The sequence below is a fragment of the Barbus barbus genome, assembly GCF_936440315.1.
Source record: "Barbus barbus genome assembly, chromosome: 48".
NCBI lineage: Eukaryota > Metazoa > Chordata > Actinopteri > Cypriniformes > Cyprinidae > Barbus > Barbus barbus.
The window spans coordinates 19,516,481-19,532,736 of NC_136726.1; the positions used below are offsets into that span (position 1 = coordinate 19,516,481).

At 33.8% G+C, this 16,256-nt stretch overlaps 1 protein-coding gene across 1 annotated transcript; it reads right to left on the reverse strand.

Annotated features, from left to right (window-relative positions):
• Positions 1 to 261: 261 nt before the first annotated feature.
• Positions 262 to 14,045, reverse strand: c25h12orf75 (chromosome 25 C12orf75 homolog). Its single transcript, XM_079411887.1, has 5 exons — positions 13,948 to 14,045; positions 7,121 to 7,145; positions 5,204 to 5,239; positions 5,033 to 5,112; positions 262 to 1,041 (listed from the first exon to the last, which is right to left on the reverse strand). The coding sequence occupies exons 1-5, from the start codon at positions 13,988 to 13,990 to the stop codon at positions 1,037 to 1,039; spliced, it is 189 nt and encodes a 62-aa protein (XP_079268013.1). The 5' UTR covers positions 13,991 to 14,045; the 3' UTR covers positions 262 to 1,036.
• Between the last annotated feature and the right edge of the window lie 2,211 nt (positions 14,046 to 16,256).

Sequence of the window (16,256 nt, forward strand, 5' to 3'; positions counted from 1 at the left end):
TTTTCAGCATTTTTTCAAAAGAACAGCATTTATCTGAAATAGAAATTTTATGTAACATTATAAATGTCTTTACTGTGGCTTTTGATTACTTTAGTGCATCCTTTCTCAATTAAAGTATTAATGTCTTTCTTTTAAAAATAATAATAATAAAAAGATCTCAAACCTTTGAAGTGTAAAGTGTTGTTGGCACTATTATTCCATGAAGAACCTTTAACATGCATGAAAAGATTATTTTATGGCATCTCAGAAAAACACATTTTTGGTTCATCTTGGCTCCTTTATTATTAAAAAACGTAGATGCAAATACACAATTTTTCCAGATGCAGACACTGACTCCATTTCTTCAAATCTCATATTTTTAATGTCATATACAGAATTCACATTAGTCACTAAAAATGTTAATGGTACAATCACAGGCCAATAACCTGAAATAGAATAAATATAGAACTCTTCGTGTAGTAAATGCTATTAATATGTTAACTGTAATAGTGAGGTGACTATCAAAGTGTATAAGAAAACTACAGTCTATATATTAATTAGTAGTCAAGTCAACATCTCTAGTCATGTTAGTGCTAAACATTAAATTTTTTCGTGCTTACATACTGTATATAAAACACTTACGTCATCCTTACATCAAGAAAAACAAAACTGAAAGAATAGGTTCAGTAGAGTTAGTTATTGCAGTTCTGAGACGTACAGTTGATCAGATCTGATGGGTCTTCAGACTCAGGAAATGCCCTGCCATGGTGACTCCGAAATACCAGGATGTCCTCCTGGCCGACGGAGAGGTCAAGCGGGTCGACGGTCACCTTGGCAACAGAGTCTACATTCATAGTCACAATAATGCTCAGTGTTCCGAACAGAACCCTTCTGTACGCCAGCCGGTATGATGTCACGGTGATGTCATTCCGAAGTACCGACCCATTCTGGATTCGCTTCCATCGTCGAATATGGTCTGAATATCCATTGTAAATCAGCGACTGCAGAGCTTGGGTTCTGAAGAGCCTTTAGCGTTGTCGTTTCATGTGATCTGCTTTCAGTCTGGAGAAGAAGAAAATAAAAAAAGCTGTTAGTTTGCATCACGAGATGAGTGATCTGACAATTAAATTGGGTTTGAGCTTCAACAGATGCCGCTAATTAGAAAACTCATGCATTAAAGTGTGCAATCTGTCTTCTCTGGAAAGCTTTAAACGAGTTATTAAAGAGAAGGTGACTGGTCATAAATACACACACACACACACACACACTTTCAGCGGTCGGGACTCTTATCAAACTCTGATCAGAGAATGAGCATGACAGGCACCTGCTGTTCACAAAAGCACTGAAAACAAACAGACATTCAGGAATATTCTGGCTTATTTTATCTTAATATCTACAGACAGCATCTATAGCATCTGTTGACTGCCACAGATAATAATTGATTCAGTTACAAATATGATAAAAGATCAGAAAGCATTCAGTGTTAAAGGGATAATAGTAGTTCAGCTGAAAAATGGCAATTCTTTCATCATTTACTCATCCTAATATTCTTCCAAACTTGTAAGGCTTTTTCATTCTTTGATGTGATATCAATGAAATAACGTTACACAAAAATGGATTAAAAATTAAAATCTATTTCGAAGATAATGACTAGATAGCCCTTGCTGAACTGGTCAGTGTCACAGACTAATAGATTTAATGGAATAGTTCAACCAGTAGTTCACTGGAACAGATTTGGAGAAATGTAGCATTACATCACTCGCTCACCAATGGATCCTCTGCAGTGAATGGGTGCCGTCAGAATGAGAGTCTAAACAGCTGATAAAAACATCACAATAATCCACAAGTAATCCATACAACTGAAAAGCTGCATGTTCATCAGAAACACATCCATCATCAAGGCTTTTTAAAATAAGTCCATAATCTATAATAGCACTTCCACCAGAGAAAAATTCCATCCCTTGTTGTCCTCTCACATCAAAATCCACCCACTTGTTTATTTAAAACTATTTTCTTTTGTAAACGGTGCTTGATCTGTGCATATTTCTCTCCCGATTTAGACAAGATGACATTTTCATTGGAGAAAGCGATATTATGGATAGAGGACTTTTTTTGTTTTTTTTTTTGTTTTTTTTTTAACCAGAGTCAAGTCAAGTCAATATTATTTGTATAGCGCTTTTAACAATGCAAATTGTGTCAAAGCAGCTTTACATCGCCTTGATATAAAGCTGGGTGGCTTTATATCAGCTTTACAGTATTTAGACGGGGAAATAGTTTGTTGAAATAGTGTCATTCTCCTCTGGCCAGACAAAATCAGCAGTTTAAATCTAGGCTAAAGCAGAATCAGATTGTGCAAAGGACTCATTTGGTTCCTGTGGTCTTGTCCCGATGGCCGTCTTGGAGACAGGGTCTTCACTGGGGATCAGTCTCTGGGGCTCATCTAGGTGTCCTGGCTGTAGAGGTCATCTCTAGGTGCTGATCCACCATCTGATCTGGATACAGTCTGGATCTGGGTGGCTACGGTGACCTCGGAATAATAAAGAAACAGACTAATATTAGCGTAGAGGCCATTATTCTAACGATGTAACAAGTACATCAGGTGTTTTGGGAAGTGTTCCCGGTTCCGGTTGAGTTAATTAATGCATCTTAATAATCCTTTAATGGATTTGAATTATAGAAATGCGATAGTGTATTATGTGTAAGCCAGGTTAAAGAGATGGGTCTCTTAGGCAATAGTTTAAAGCTAAAACGTCTTACACCTTACAAGCTTTTTGCTTCACAAGACATTAACTGATGGACTGGAGTGGTGTGGATTACTTGTGGATTATTGTGATGTTTGGACTCTCATTCTGACGGCACCCATTCACTGCAGTGGATTCGTTGGTGGGCAAGTGATCCAAATCTGTTCTGATGAAGAAACAAACTCATCTGCATCTTGGATGACCTGAGGGTGAGTACAAATTTCAGCCTGTTTGGATGAACCATTCCTTATAACGTTTATCGTTTTATCCAAACTATGTCCAGAATTGTGCAAATTACTTTTTAAGTAGTGTGCGCATGTTCTTGTTTGCATACTGAGGGATGGGTTGCATATTAGTCAGTGGTAATGCTGTTGTTAAGTTAATAACATTGAAGATCTCTCTGATTTGAGTTTACAGACACACGTTGAGAGTTTGTTCTCCACATACAGTTTAAACGTGGTTTTTAGCAGCAATGTAATGAGACGTGTGATTTGATCCAGTTCGAAGTCTCTCTGGAGCCGTGTGGTAATGTTGTGCTGTCTAACCTAATGTAATACCGCAGTCTGTTCCTCTCGCACACAGGGTTATTATGGGTAATCAGTCCAGCTATTACAGCCCTTCATCACGACTGTGTTGTCGTGAGGTCTTTCATCATGCTTTTTATTTAAAAAAAAAAACATGCATTATAACTTTAAAGGTAATTTACATGCATTAGTATTTTATATCCTGTTGTCTGTTAATGTATACAGCTACAGAATGCCAGACACATAGATAAACAAATGTCTCTTCAGTTTAAATTACTGTTTAAATTACAGTCTATTCATCAGACAAAGGCTTCAGAAGTCTGGAAATATAAAGCATGGACTGCTTTCATATGGTAGGCTATTTTTTTAGAGATGGGTCACGATGGTTGTGTAGTTAGCCAGCCCAACAATCAACTAGTCACTTAGTGAGGGTGATTAATCTCAACCAGGGGACTGAGACTTAAAACGATTAAAGTAATATTAAAATAACCTAAAATGTTTTTAAAATATGTACAATTAGAATGAACATATAAAAACATGAATATAATAAAAAAGATATATATTTGTAATTATTATTTTTATTGAAGAAAAAACTAAGTTAAGTATGTTATTATTAATATGCTTCCGATTATATTTTGTTTTATTAAATTATATATGTATTGATATAATGTATTGAATATAGTCTAATTCAATTTTTATTTATTAGTTTTAGTTTATTTGAATTATTTTAGTGCTAAACAAACAATAAAACTAAACTAAAATGATAAAAGTTTATATATATATTATTATCCAATGAAAGGTTAGATTTTTGTGAATTTTTTAAATAAAAGATCAAAAGGATTAACAATGCAGATTAATTTTCACAGCTTTCTTAAATACACTAAATTACATATATTTATTAAAGAACACACTTTTTGAAAGTGAAATATTATTTCATTGAATTATATAAATATAAATATATATATATATATATATATATATATATATATATATATATATATATATATATACACGTACATATAATTCAAATATATAAACTAAAGAACACAAACTTTTTAAAAGTTACATAAAATTAGAATGTACAACTTGTAAACTGAAATCATATTTCTTTTTTAATATATATTTTTAGATGTGTATATAACAGTGACAGTGACGTGACATACGGCCAAGTTTGGTGACCCATACTCGGAATTCGTGCTCTGCATTTAACCCATCCAAAGTGCACACACACAGCAGTGAACACACACACACACACACACACACACACACACACACACACACACACAGCCAGCAGTGAACACACACACACACACACAGCAGTGAACACACACACACACACACACACACAGCAGTGAACACACACACACACACACACAGCCAGCAGTGAACACACACACACACACACAGCAGTGAACACACACACACCGTGAACACACACCCGGAGCAGTATAATATAATATAATACATTAATGCATATAATACATTTGTATATAAAAATGCGCATTCATTGAAGAATACACAAACATCTGGAATCACAAAATGAATCGTGGTTCATTTCAGTCACATTTTTGTGTATATAAAGCAGCTGGAAAACAAGCAGCTTTGTCATAAGGACAACAGAAGCATGTTTTTGGTCCGGTCACTTAGTCAGGAAGCATTTGCTTTGCTTTGCTTTTTTATATGAAACTTATGACTGTTAGATTTGACCTTGACAAAAAGGCAAAGCGAAATATCCTGTTGTTACTGTTCTTCTGCTTTTAACAGTCTTTCTTTGGATGTGCTCCTCACCTTTACGTGTGGATTTTGATTGGCTGGCAGCTACTGTGGTCAGATCAGCAGGAAGACCTACATACACTCCTCCATAGTTCCTGCAGAGTACACAGTTACACATTCATTCTTACTGCCCCGATTCAGACTCATATTGATGTTTTCATTACTAGCAGAGGTCTTGCATCTAACCTTCGTTTCTCATCATCCGGTGAAGGTTCTTCTGCCCTGCATCAAGAGAATAAAGATGAAGACCATCTCTGTGTGTCAGACATGAATTCATACAATCTTGTCTACTTTTTTGTTCTGTACTTTGTCAGTGTCCTCTCTCCTTAAAAAGATTACTGTACATTTGATGTGAATCAGTCAAATATGATGAATGTCACATTCAGAAGCAGATTTAATCTGAGAAAGAGCCTGTTGATGAACCCTATAGAGAAGAGGAATATTTGATTAAATGGTGTAGAAGTACAGCTTGTTTCAGTTTATAATGTTCACATTTAATGCATTTTAATGCTTTCAATTTTAATGCTGTATTTCTATCCATCACAGATTCATTTGCATCAAAAATGCCATTTCTGATTTCGCAGTTGAGATTTTGAATGAGATTTGAACCTGGAATCCACTCTAAAGCTAAAATAGTCTTTTTTAAAAATATTTCCATATAAAAAAATGATTACAATCTATTAAAATTCAAAATTATATATTTTTTTTCTTGACCGAGAATACACGCTGCTGAAATTATTTTATTATTGTAGTTATATATTTTTTCCCCCTATAAAATGTATTTATTATTATTATTATTAAAATTAAAAATGTTATTAATAAATATATATTTTTCTTATGTAAAATATAAAAATCAATTTGACTTTTTATAATTTATATAATTTTAATTATAACTTTCTAATGATAAAATAAATGATTTTGTATAGTAATTTATGCATTAAATTGTATAATAATTTATTTATTTTTATATATTAAAAACTTATATTATACTATTGAATACTATTCATATTTAATTTTCACATTTAATGTTTTTGTCCACTGAAAACACTTATCTTTCCTTATAATTAACGATGTTTTGTTGGCTAAACGATTAAAACAACAGTACAACTATAACTAAATGACCAAGCTGTATTTCTATCCATCACAGATTTATTTTCATTTGCATCACAGATTTCACAGTTGAGATTTTAAATGGGATTTTACTCAGTCGTTTCTTATATAAAAAAACAAAATTCATATAAAAACGTGTATATTTATTATCTATTAAAATGACAAATTCTATTAATAAATATTTGTATTTTTTCCTGTAAAATATAAAAATCCATTTTACTTTTTATAATAAATTACTTCATATAGTATATTTAAAAATGTAATCTACTAATACATTTCAGTTCATATTTAATTTTCACATTCACTGTTTTGTCCACTGAAAACACATCTTTCCTTAAAATGTTCCCAAAAAATGTTTTGTTGGTTGAACGATTAAAACAACAGTACAATTGATCAAGCTGTATTCATTTTCACTTTTATGCCATTTATAAGTTTTTAAAGCTGAATGTTTACCACGACTTGATTCGAGAGTGGAAAATCGTTAAATATTTGACGCGGCGAGCATTTATTCAGCTCGTCTGTATCTTTTAATAGATGTTAAATGGTAAAGCACGTCAAACAGAAGTCACACGCTGATGTCATAACAGAAATCTGCCGTCTAAACACACTCAGGCGTTTTTCCACTGATGGGACGGATACCGTCTGGTGTCTTTGACAGTAAACCGCGAGGTGTCAGGCGTTGGGGGGTGGGTAATGATTGCTGATTGGTTAGCATGTGTTTGGACCCTCAGGGGCCCATGTGCGCCACAAAAGCTGTTGGATGGTTAGCTGGAACAGGCCAATTGATTCTCCCCCAGGATTCAGTCTGCGTGTGCATTTTGGTGCATATATGCTGCGTTGAGCTGTTGTCAGTTGTGCTAATGAATTGTGCGCTGTATGCTATTGTTAATTTCTCTCGGGTCAGTGGGGGACGGTAGGGGTCGTGAAATTCATTCTGTGGCTCAGATTCATGAATATGGTATGTTTGGATATGTCGGAAATGAAATTACTCACACATCCTTGGCAGCTTCTGCTGGACCTGTAAAAACAGAAAATAACTGAATTATTTATTTTTATTAACATTTTTATTAGTAATTTAAAGTATTTGTGTGTAAAATCAATATTGATACTATTAGTGCGGAACACATTTTATTTGGTAATATAATGTATTTATGAGTAAAACAGAAAATTCTGTTTTTAATGGGTTTTTTTCATAGTGCTACACTGATTATTAGCCATGTATTACATAAAAATAATTCATATAATTTTTAGATTCTTATTATAATTTTAATATATCAAATTTAAAAATATGTAAATTATTGTAAGAAATGAATAACTAAAATAATTTGATTTAATATATAAAATATATTAATATTGCATTTATTCTAATAATTATTATGATATAATATATATATATATAGAGAGAGAGAGAGAATAATTATTAGAATAATAAATTGAATATTACTATTAATAATAATAATAATTATTATTATTCTATTCTAATTATATAATTTTATTATATATATATATATATATATATATATATATATATATATATATATACAGTATATTATATATATTAAATTATTATATGATAAATAATTATATTATGTATATATTGTTTTTAATTAAACAGTATACTAATAAATATTTTACTTCTGTAAAATAAAAAACATTTTACCTTTTTAACAATAAATTATAGAATTAATTATTTTCTATACTAATTTACACAATTATATAAAAATTAATATGTTTATTATTCTATATTGAAAACTTGAATATACCAATAATAAACAATTTAAATTATGCAGAATTTCATCCTCATCCAGATGAGAGGCCAGCCTGTGTGTGTGTGTGTGTGTGTGCTCTCATTAAACTGGAGGGCCGTTGAAGGCGTCTTCACCTTCAGCTTCTCTTCAGTGTTACGTACTGCACTAATCACACAAGCCCTGCTGTCAATCAGTGGTGGACATCATTAACAATCATTAAGATGGACCAGAAGAGCTGAACATCACACAGATTATGCTTAATTGTCTGGTGTTCAATAGTGAACGGATCTTTAAAAGCCATTTTTGCCAATTTTACATCCAAATCACTGTGAAAACATGCAGTAATTCTGTGTGCCTGTCCTCTTGTCTATTTTTATTTGTAGGAAACATGATTTATATATTTATATAATGTATAATTAAAAAATAAGATTTTTTTTTTATTATTATTATATTGAAATTATATTAAAAATTGTAACATGTATACACACATACACAGTATATATGCTACATTATTTTAATAATACAACATACAGTGCCCTCCATAAATAAATGGGCAAAATCATGAAAATGTAGTACTAATGTTTTCAATATACTTAATTGTTTCGATATACTTAACAGATTTTTTTCCATTTTCTCTTATATATTCTTCAGACATTTTTGTATAATTAAAAATAATTATTTATATATATATATATATATATATATATATATATATATATATATATATATATATATATATATATATATATATGTGTGTGTGTGTGTGTGTTGTACATTAACATTTTATACCTTTTTATGTATTCTTATTCTTTATCCATTTTGGTGTGTATTGTTATATATATGATAATATGTTAACAATAAATATAATAATATATTTAATATGTTATTCATTAATTTATTTTCCTAATATACTTGAAAAAAGAAAAAGTTATGTTCATGTAAATATTTAATATATGCAGTTTATATTGACTTTGGGATTTTTATGCAAATATACAGTCCCCTCCATAAGTATTGGAACAGTAAAGACTAAATTGCTCTGATGGCTGTGGAGTCAAGACATTTGCAAATATGATTAAAAGATGAATATGAGACAAAACTACAGAATGTCACATTTTATTATTAGCTGTTTCAACACAGATGTTTTACCAAATAAAAAGAACAGCACTTTTAGAGTTCATCCCACTCATTGATGTGAGCATAAGTATTGGGACAGTTGAACATAAGGCAGATATAAAAGATTAAAAGCTATTATTTAGTTGCAGATCCCTTGCACACAATCACAGCAGTGAGTCTGTGACCCATAGACATCACCAGACTCTTGCTCTCATCCTTTGAAATGCTTTTCCCAGCCTTTAATGCAGCCAATTCCAGTTGTTGCTTGTTTTGGGGAGTTTCTGCCTTTACTCTCCTCTCCAGCTGGTGACATTCATGTTCAATCGGATTTAAATCTGGAGATTGACTTGGGCAATCTAAGACTTTCCATTTCTTTGCCCTTATAAACTCCTTGACTGAACTGGCAGGATGTTTTGGGTCATTGTCCTGATGCAATATGAAGCACTTCCCAATGAATCTGGTGGCATTTTCTTGAATATTGGTAGCAAGATGGTTTTGTACCCTTCCAAATTCATTCTGCTACTGTCATCATACATTAAGTCATCAGTAAAGTTGAGAGGGCCTGTTCCAGAGACAGCCATGCATGCCCATGCCATGACACCACCTCCACCATGCTTTACAGATGAGGCTGTATGCTTGGGATCTTTTGCAGTTCCCTTTTTTCTCCATATTTTTGCTTTCCCATCACTTAGATAAAGGTTCATCTTTGTCTCATCGGTCCATAATCACAGTTCTAAAACTCTTCTGGCTCACCTTTGTGCTTTTTTTTTTTATTCTAATCTTGCCTTTCTATTTTTGGTGCTGGTCAGAGGTTTGCATCTTGCTGTGTAGCATCTGTAATTCTGTGTCAAAGTCTCCTGAGGACAGTAGATTGTCAGAGCATCACCCCAGCTTTCTGGAAGTTGTTGGTGATTTTACAGACACGTCTTTTAGGATTCATTTTCACAGCTTTTATTATTTGTCTGTCACCAACTACTGTTGTTTTCTCAGCCGATCAGGTCGTTGTTGGTTGATGGTGTCGCTGGTGGTTTATAAACTCTTGATTTCTCCATGCCCTTTGTTTTTGCTTGAGCTCTAATTGACTTCCTCTTTTCTTTTCGCATCCAAATTGTTTGCTTTTCTCTCAAAGTCAGCTCCCTCGTCTTCATCCTAGTTTGTGTGTCATCATCGAATGCAAGATTCAGAATACAGAAGTAATGGATATAACTGATACGACACATTCCCTGCTTTTAATATCTGAAGAATTAATGCAACAGGACACAGCTGATCACTTAGAAAGACCTGTGAGGCAACTGTTCCAATACTTATGCTCACATCAGATAGAGGGATGAAACTCTAAAAGTGCTGAACTTCTTAGCTGGTAAAACATCTATGTGTTGAATCACCCAATAATAAAATGTGACATTCTGTAGTTTTGTTTCATATTCATCTTTTAATCATATTTGAAAATGTCTTGACTCCACGGCCAACAGAGCAATTGCCTTTACTGTTCCAATACTTTTGGAGGGCACTGTATATATAATATAAAAATTATACCCATATATTTTCATATATAAAATTATTAATGCTATTTAAAAATGTAACATTTAGTTTGATTTTTTAGTTAAATAATACTATAATAATTAATCATTTAAAAAATGTAACAACTTACATAAATAAGTTTTTAGTGCAAGAAACCTTGAGTTACAGTAAAATTGTAGAATTTGGCCTCTCCAGAGTCTCTTCAGACAAATTTGGTTCCTTCTGACTCCATTGATTTTAGAGGTCACAAGAGTGATGTTTCCAGTAGTTTTATTCAGTCTGCGGTTCAGTTCTTTGATTACAAACGTTCATTTGTGCAGTGACTCTTAATTCACCCTTTAAGACATAAACCCTAGCAGTTACTCTCAATGAGGCCTTGCTTTTCTCTCACACACAGTCTTTATGAAAGTCTCAATGCCTAGAGCCATCACTTGACAGAAACGACAGATGATTTTGACTTATTTAAATGTGTTTAGACTCTTTGTTTTGGAGGATCCAGTCATTATACAAAAACGTCCATCTATGTTGGACTAACGCTGAAAACCTTTTCAATGAAGACTTTTCTCTGAGTGTTTTTTTTTGTCCTGAAGAATCCGAGCTAAAAAACCAGGTCAGTTTTATCGGGTCAAGAAACGTATCCAGGCAACCTTCCATCGTGGCATGTTACTCCTCAGAGACAGGACACAGTCTTGTGTTGTTCGTGACAGTCAGTAAAAGAAAGATCACAAATGAGATCTCTTCAATATCTCAAGTTGCTTCTGACTCTTAAAAACATGGTCCCAAACAGAGGTTCGAAAGAATCGTTTTCCTTTTTTGGTTCCACACTCTTAAAAATAAAGATTCCAAAAGTGGGTTTTTGCAATGATGCCATAGAAGAATCATTTAGCAGTTTTTAGAACTCTTCTTTAAATAACAGTTCTTAAAAAAACGTTTTTTTCATAGTTTGTTCTTAGAATATTTAAAAAATCAAAAGAACCTTTTGTGGAATGGAAAGTCAAAGGTTCTTCGTGGAAGCAGATGCTAATAAAGAAGCAGAAGTAGAAAGAGCCTTGTGGATAGTAATGAGATGATAGTGAAATGATGTTTTATTAACTCTCCTGTTTCTCAGATGTTTCTCCTGAGACAAAGAATCCAAGAAAAAAGCCTGCATTCAAAAGATCTCAGTATGAACTCAAACATCTTCCAAATGTGAATGCTTTATCCAAACTCATTTGATAGACTCATTTATGACTGTTTCTATGTTGGGGGAGCCATAACAAAGTTGACGTCTCCTGAGCTCTAGAAGAGCATCATCTGAGCAATAACATTTCAATCTCTCTTAGGATAAAAAAATCCAAGAAACCTCAAAACATTTCTCATCAGATTGTTTCAAGAGCAAATACTTTATCCAAACTCATGTATGACTGTTTATGTTTTATGTTAGAAGAAACATAAAGTTGACACTTAAAATGTGACCAAGATTTCCAAAAAGTCTCCTGAGCTCTAGAAGAACATCGTCTGAGCAATAATTTCTTTTTAATGCTCAAATCTCTCTGTTTAAGAGTTTCTCAGATGTTTCTCCTGAGAAACCCCCCCCCCCCCCCCCCCCCCCAAGAAACCAAAGTCTGCACTCAAGAGATCTCAATATGAACTTAAATGTTTCTCATCCATTTTTTTCAAGAGCAAATTATTTATAAACATTAATTTTATATACTTATTTATGACTGTTTCTATGTTTTATGTTGGGGGAACCACTGACATTTACTGAGCTCTAGAACAGAATCGTCTGAGCAATAAAATTTCCTTTTGAGACTTCAGTCTCCCTGCTTAGGAGTTTCTCAGATGTTTCTCCTAAGAAAATCCCTGAAACCAAAGTCTGCATTCAGAAGATCTCAATATGAGCTCAAACATTTCTCAAAGCAAATGCTTTATCCAAACTTTATTTATGACTTTTTCTGTGTTAGGAGAAACATAAAGTTGACTCTTAAAATCTAACTAAGATCTCCAGCAAGTCCCCTGAGCTCTAGAAGAGCAATGTCTGAGCAATAAAACTTTCTTTTTAAGATTCAAATCTCGCTGTTTAGGAGCTTCTCAGATGTTTCTCCTGAAAAAAAAAAATCCAAGAAACCAAAGTCTGTATTCAATATGAACTCAAACATTTCACATCAATTTTTTTCTGAAGGCAAATTATCAAAATTCTATTTATAGACTCATTTATGACTGTTTCTATCTTTTACACTGGGGCAACCATAACAATGTTGACATCTCTTGAGCTCGTCTAAGCAATTTAATTTCCTTTCAAGGCTCCAGTCTCTCTGTTTAGGGGTTTCTCAGATTTTACTATAACACAAGGCTACTCAAGGTTAATTCTATTTTTAACCTAAGTTCATTTTGATTGGCTCTTTTCTTGTATCCAGTCTGCATTTCAATGAGATTACCCGTGAAGCATTATAAAATGAAATGCACTTTTTAAAATTCTATGCACATTTTAAATTCATTCGCTGGCTTCTTCAGAGGTGACGGCTGAATCATCTCCAGCTGTTCTCGCATCCCATTTTCTACGCCCAGGCTTGTGAAGGTAACATTTATTGCTCAAATATTGCTCTTCCATATAGCTCAGGACACATAATGGTGTTCTCAGTATGTCTCAGTTAAGTATATTGTTTCTCCTGAAATGGAGATCAAATTAATCAACTGACATTATTCCAAAGCAGGGTTTTTACAACAAATAAGCATTTTGGGTTCCTCAAAGAACCTTTCAGAGAACCATATTTTATTAGTGTATAGAACATAAAAAAAAAATTCCACTATAAAGAACCCTTTGTGGAATGGAAAGGTTCAATGGACGTTAGAAGTTCTTTCATGGAACCACAGATTCCACAAAAGAACCTTATTATTTTAAAAATGTACAGTAAGAGTATAAAGCTGTAACATGAAGTGAAACAAAGATCTTTGAGTTTTGGTTCAGACTTTGGTGTCTTGGTTGAATCCGAGCACACTTTTCTTAACCTCTAGTGAAGACAATAGGAGATTATCGGAGTCTTCTTCTCTTCAGAAGCAAAAGTGCCTCTCACACCGTCTGGGAGAAACAATTTAGATGCTAAAGCGATCTCATTTGTGATTTGACTCATTTTTCTTTCCATCGCGCTCACACACGCTCTCTTCATTAAGTCAATAAACACAGATCTGACCTGAATACATATTAGACATCGTGAGGGACGGAATCTCCACGACTGATGTATTAAGCGTCAGATCCTTCACCTGTGTCTGACTAAAGCCACATTCCTCCACATCCGTCCGCCGTGGAGCTTCTGTTCATAAACAGAGGACACGAGGTCGACTGCGGCTACGGGACTTTATCAAGTGTTTAAGGAAAATCAAACCTCGGACAGCGCGAATCCACAAGCTGACACGTCCATTGATAAAAGCAGTGCCCGTAAGTGGCTTTAACACGCTTACCTCCTGCTGTCGTGCTGGTGGCGGAGGAATTCCCACATCCCATTTTGGCATGAACGCCTGCTTTAGAGGAGAAGGACGAGCGAGTGAAGGACGGCTCTGATGTGATGCATGGGCTGCCTCAAACACAGCCTAGATAAGAGAGAGAGATGCTCGAGCCTCACGTGATTCGCTCTCTCCTCCACCCTGACAGCGTTGCCGTGGAAACAGAGGCGGGAGAAGCTTTAACTGAGTTTGCAGGAACTCCTCACAGGTCAGAATGTACAAATAATTCAACAAAATAAATAAAATAGGATAAATAAAAACGGTAAAAGCAAGCTGTAAATAATATAGGGTAGAGTGGGGGAAAACGCCCCCTTAAGGATTGTGAAAATGTTCTTCTTAAAGCAATTTGCTTTAAACCTTTACAGCAAATTCTGAGTACAGGCAGTTTTAGCTTAAAATAAAAAAAAGATCAATAATTATGAATTACAAAATTATAATAGCCTATTTGAAAAAAAATAATAATTATAAGCTGATGCTAACTGGCTAGCTAATTATCTACCTGATGCTGTTTTTAAATATAAAGTACAAATATTTTTAGTCAACCAACTAGATAGATGGAAAAATTAGATATTCAGAACAGAATAACTACAGTAATTGCCCATAGCCCCCTGGGGGCATTTGACCCCACAGACTATGTTTGAGAAAAAAATGATGTCATTCTGAAAATATAATGATATTTTTATTAAATAACAAATAAAAACAGTAAAAACAAAGCAAGCAAGAAATAATAAAACATTTATTAATCAAATGGATACAAATTGATAAATATTTAATAAAAACATAATACAATTATTATTTAAAACATTTAGAATTGTTTTTAGAATTAAGAAATTACATGTTGTTTTCTTTACGTATTCTGATGCAAATGTACAAAATCACTTTATCTTTTTGTGACAGGCAGTTTCATGGTGACAATGCTAACTATGCTAAGTGTTTTAAAAAAATAGAAATAATGCAAAATACAAAATGACAAAAATAAAGGCAGTACAGTTTCAGCTGCCACTGTAAAGCACTGCAGTGGTTTAAGTGTAGACTGTGTGTCCAGCTCATAAAACCTGACCTGAATACTACAGAAACCCTGAAAAAATGACATGCCAAAAGCAGAAAGTCATCAAGTGTCATGCCAAAAACAGCCATTCCCACACACAAGCGCTCTTTTAGTTCTGGGTAATAAACATCAGTCATTCTCTGCTGAAATACATCTCTGTTTTATCCATAAAACTGCTCAACCCTGGAGAGAAACTCAATAGAGAGAGAGACAGACACTCACCAACATCAACATGAGGACTCTGAAGAAAGTAAGGCCTGTTCAAATCCTCCTGTTTATCTGCCTGTCTGTCAGTCTGTCTCTGTTTTTCAGAAATCTATAGTTAGATATCGCTTGGGCCGATGACAAACGGAGGACACACAGATGTTAGTTTCTGAGTTTCAAGGACTGGGATCACGATTACTCAGCCTTGAGGTGTTAACAAATAAGATGTTTGTTATGACAGCGGCAGGAGCCTCTCAGGAGCCGCTCAGGGGCCACCGGAGTCTCCCGAACTTCCTTACACATGATGCAGAGATGCAAACACACTTTTGATCAGACGGTGGACAAAATAGGAGTTCCTCTTTGTAGTGACGTTCACTAGGCTTACTGTGAATTGAGAATTATGTAATAATCTCAATGAAAACCAACCAGATCAGGAAAATACTGTAAATGTGGAACTGATGCATTCAATTATGTTCCACAATTTACTGCTTCTAGATCTCTCATATAAAAGTAAGTCTATAAAAATATATATGTATAAAAATATTTATTATATAAGATCAATTAAATCGATATATCTACTGTACCTTCAAACTTTGAATGGGAGACAATAAACCAGTGTAGTCCAGCAGAGGGTGTTGTTGGATAGAAGAAAAAAACAACACATTATCTTCCCTTTTGAGATATTACCTATGATTTCAGAATCAGAATCAGCTTTATTGCCAGGTATGTTTGTACATACGAGGAATTTGTTTTAGTGACAGTAGCTCCACAGTGCGACAGAATGACAGCAACAGGACACACATACTACAAAATAATGTACAAATATACAAAATGGACAATAGCACAAACACAATATACAAAATAGACAATTCAGTATGTACAGGTATTTGAGTTCCCCATAACAAAATACTTTTTAAATTGCTATATTTATGTGCATCTAGTTAATAGGACTTCATTTCCCAGCATGCATCCAAAGCAATTCCGGATCCTCTCCGAGCAGCAGCATGCTGGGAAA

What these genes read in the sequence shown, in the direction of transcription:
- c25h12orf75 (XM_079411887.1), bottom strand. Translation starts at nt 13,990, where the DNA reads ATGGGATGTGGGAATTCCTCCGCCACCAGCACGACAGCAGGAG. An exon ending in GCAGAAGCTGCCAAGGATGT is followed by an intron (nt 5,240 to 7,120) that starts GTGAGTAATTTC and finishes CTCTTGATGCAG; the next exon opens with GGCAGAAGAACCTTCACCGG. An exon ending in CCGGATGATGAGAAACGAAG is followed by an intron (nt 5,113 to 5,203) that starts GTTAGATGCAAG and finishes TGTACTCTGCAG; the next exon opens with GAACTATGGAGGAGTGTATG.